Source organism: Hordeum vulgare, chromosome 7H (assembly GCF_904849725.1).
Source record: "Hordeum vulgare subsp. vulgare chromosome 7H, MorexV3_pseudomolecules_assembly, whole genome shotgun sequence".
Lineage (NCBI taxonomy): Eukaryota > Viridiplantae > Streptophyta > Magnoliopsida > Poales > Poaceae > Hordeum > Hordeum vulgare.
This window is the reverse complement of record NC_058524.1, coordinates 71,059,472-71,061,871: the sequence shown is the minus strand read 5'-3', so window position 1 is coordinate 71,061,871 and position 2,400 is coordinate 71,059,472. Positions and strand designations below refer to the sequence as shown.

The 2,400-nt window shown below is 62.1% G+C and overlaps 1 protein-coding gene across 1 annotated transcript; it reads right to left on the bottom strand.

Annotated features, from left to right (window-relative positions):
- Nucleotides 1-218: 218 nt before the first annotated feature.
- On the bottom strand, nucleotides 219-1,868 carry LOC123407687 (growth-regulating factor 2-like). Its single transcript, XM_045100875.1, has 3 exons — nucleotides 1,499-1,868; nucleotides 657-1,367; nucleotides 219-544 (listed from the first exon to the last, which is right to left on the bottom strand). Exons 1-3 carry the CDS (start codon nucleotides 1,710-1,712, stop codon nucleotides 537-539), a joined length of 933 nt encoding a protein of 310 aa, XP_044956810.1. The 5' UTR covers nucleotides 1,713-1,868; the 3' UTR covers nucleotides 219-536.
- Between the last annotated feature and the right edge of the window lie 532 nt (nucleotides 1,869-2,400).

Genomic DNA, 2,400 nt, shown 5'->3' with positions numbered 1-2,400 from the left:
TCTCTCCAAAGACGATGACAGGGATTCGTCCCTCACGCCCACGCTCACATGCTCTCGTCGCTTGCACGATAGCGCATGGCACACATGCATCTCTGTTGATGGGTCATGCGCTGCGCAGAGATGCAGATGCTGGAGTCGAATCCACAGACTTGACAAGCCATGGGAGGCAGAGAAGATGAAGTAGCAGCCGGACTGGTCGGTCGCAGCAGACGGAAACGTGCAAGCAAGCAAGATAATACGTAACGAAATGAAAAGGCAGCGGTGCCCTGACTACAGTAGTAGTAGTACTAGTAGTGCTCCTATTACACTAGACCTTGAGCTCACAAGTACCGGGTACAAATGAAATCGGGTTTGCTTTGGACGATCAAACGGAAAGATTGCACGGAAACAAACGGCCCTAACATCGATCGGAGTACTAGCACTAGGTTTCATCGATCACACTTCATATCCTCTGAGGACGCGCCGAAGGACTGGACTGAACTGGACTGGAGAAGCAGCGTTCTTGCAGGAGCAGCGGGATGCGCCGGCTGGTTTGATTATTCATCTGCTCGTGAAGAAAGAAACGATCAGAACAATGCGATGCGTGTAGTAAAAGCGAGTAGTAGGTGGTATGTATATCGAGCTGCATCGGTCGATCTTTCACGCATAGTACGTACCGTTGCGGCGGCGGTAGGCCGCGAGGTCGGGGTGCGAGGCCGTCGTCGTGGGGATGGACATGGAGAGCTGCGTCTCGTCCCGGTGGCCCATGTTCCAGGGCCTGCCCTCGACGGCGTTCCCGTCGCGCGGCCACTCGTCGAAGAAGCGCCGCAGCGGCTTGTCCTCGGTCGTCGAGGACGCTGCGGCGGTGGCGTCCGGCTTGTCCAGGCTCAGGTCGGCGCCGAGAGCCAGGAAGTGCTGCCGCCGCCTCGCCTCCGCCTCCGCCTCCTGCTGCCTGCCCGTGAAGTAGGAACCCCCGTACTGCTGCGCCGGCGCGTACCTGTGGTAGGACGGCGGGGGAGACCGGGTGTCGAGGTGGAGCTGGAGAGGGTTTATCTGGCTCTGAGCAGCAGCTGCGCGGAGGTGGTCTTGGCCGTGGCCGTGGCCGTAGCTGGGCGCGTCGGCCGGCGTGGGGGGCGACATGGAGAGGGTGGTCTGGCGGTAGGAGGCCGCCGGGGAGGAGACGGAGGAGGAGGAGGAGGACATTGGTTCCACAGGCTTTCTTGAACGGTTCTTGCCGCGGTGCATGTGCCTGTCGCAGTACTTGGACTCCCCGTACGCCTCCCTGGAGCACCGCCACTTCTTGCCGTCCGTCCGCCGGCACCGCCCAGGCTCCGGGTCCTCCGGCTTCCGCGCGTACTGCGCCCCGGTCCCGTAGAGCCCCCACCCCACTGCACGCAAGCAAAAACACCATTGCCCATGCATGCATCCATCACAGTCAGTTACTAGATCAAACGAACGGCAGACGACCAGTCAAACGAACGATGCAAGATACTACTAGATCGGATGGATATGCACGTACGGGATGGCTGCGGTGGAGGGAAGCAGGCGAGGGAGGGGGCGGTGTCGATGGAGGCGAAGGCGGCGTCGCGGTGGCGGAGCGGGACGACCAGCTCGTGGGGCACCTGCGAGCCGGCGGCCATGTACTTGTAGATGAGCGCCTGGTGCTCCAGCTCCCGCCACTGCGACGCCGTGAACAGGCACCTCCCGCCGCCGCCTTGCCCTCCCAGCATCATCTCTATCTCTCTCTGTCTCTCCGGGCTCCGGCCGCACCAACCACAGCGCAGCGCGAGTGTTACTACTACTACGGCAAGAGCTCGCTCACACTGACTCGGCGAGGCAGATCGTGCTGGGCTTTAAGCTCGAGGTAGATAGAGGCAGGGCCATGATGGGAGTGAGTGAGGGGGGTTTAATGCTCGCCGCGACTACTGCAGCTTTGTGCGTGTGTCAGGAGGACTGAGCTGGGTGGTGACACATATGAGGGCGTGTCAGGTGGGTGGGGTTGGGGGCTCTGCTGGGAATTAAGGTGAGGTGGTGGCGCAGAGGATGGGTCACTTCGGCCAGTGTTGAGGTCAGGGCGCAGAGCCTGCATGCCGCGGCCTGCAGTCGCAGTGGGAGCAGCAGGGCAGGCCGCTGGCACCTGACGCTGCCGCTGCCACTGCCGCGCGCGTGGGTGGGGAAAGAAACCACTCGCGCGGGGCTCTGCTCTGCCCCTGGTGCCGGTGCCGGTGCCGTGCGGGAAGGCGCAGCGCACCCAGGCTGGGCGGCAGGTTTTCAACTTTGAAGGAGGGGGCTGGGGCTGGCAAAGCGGTGGGAAATGCGACTGGTCAGCGCGAGGCGGGGCGGTCAGTCGGCTAGCACGGCAGATGCTATTTGCTCTTACTGTTGGAGCATCTACAGCCGTGCTCGTCAAATTCGAACTCC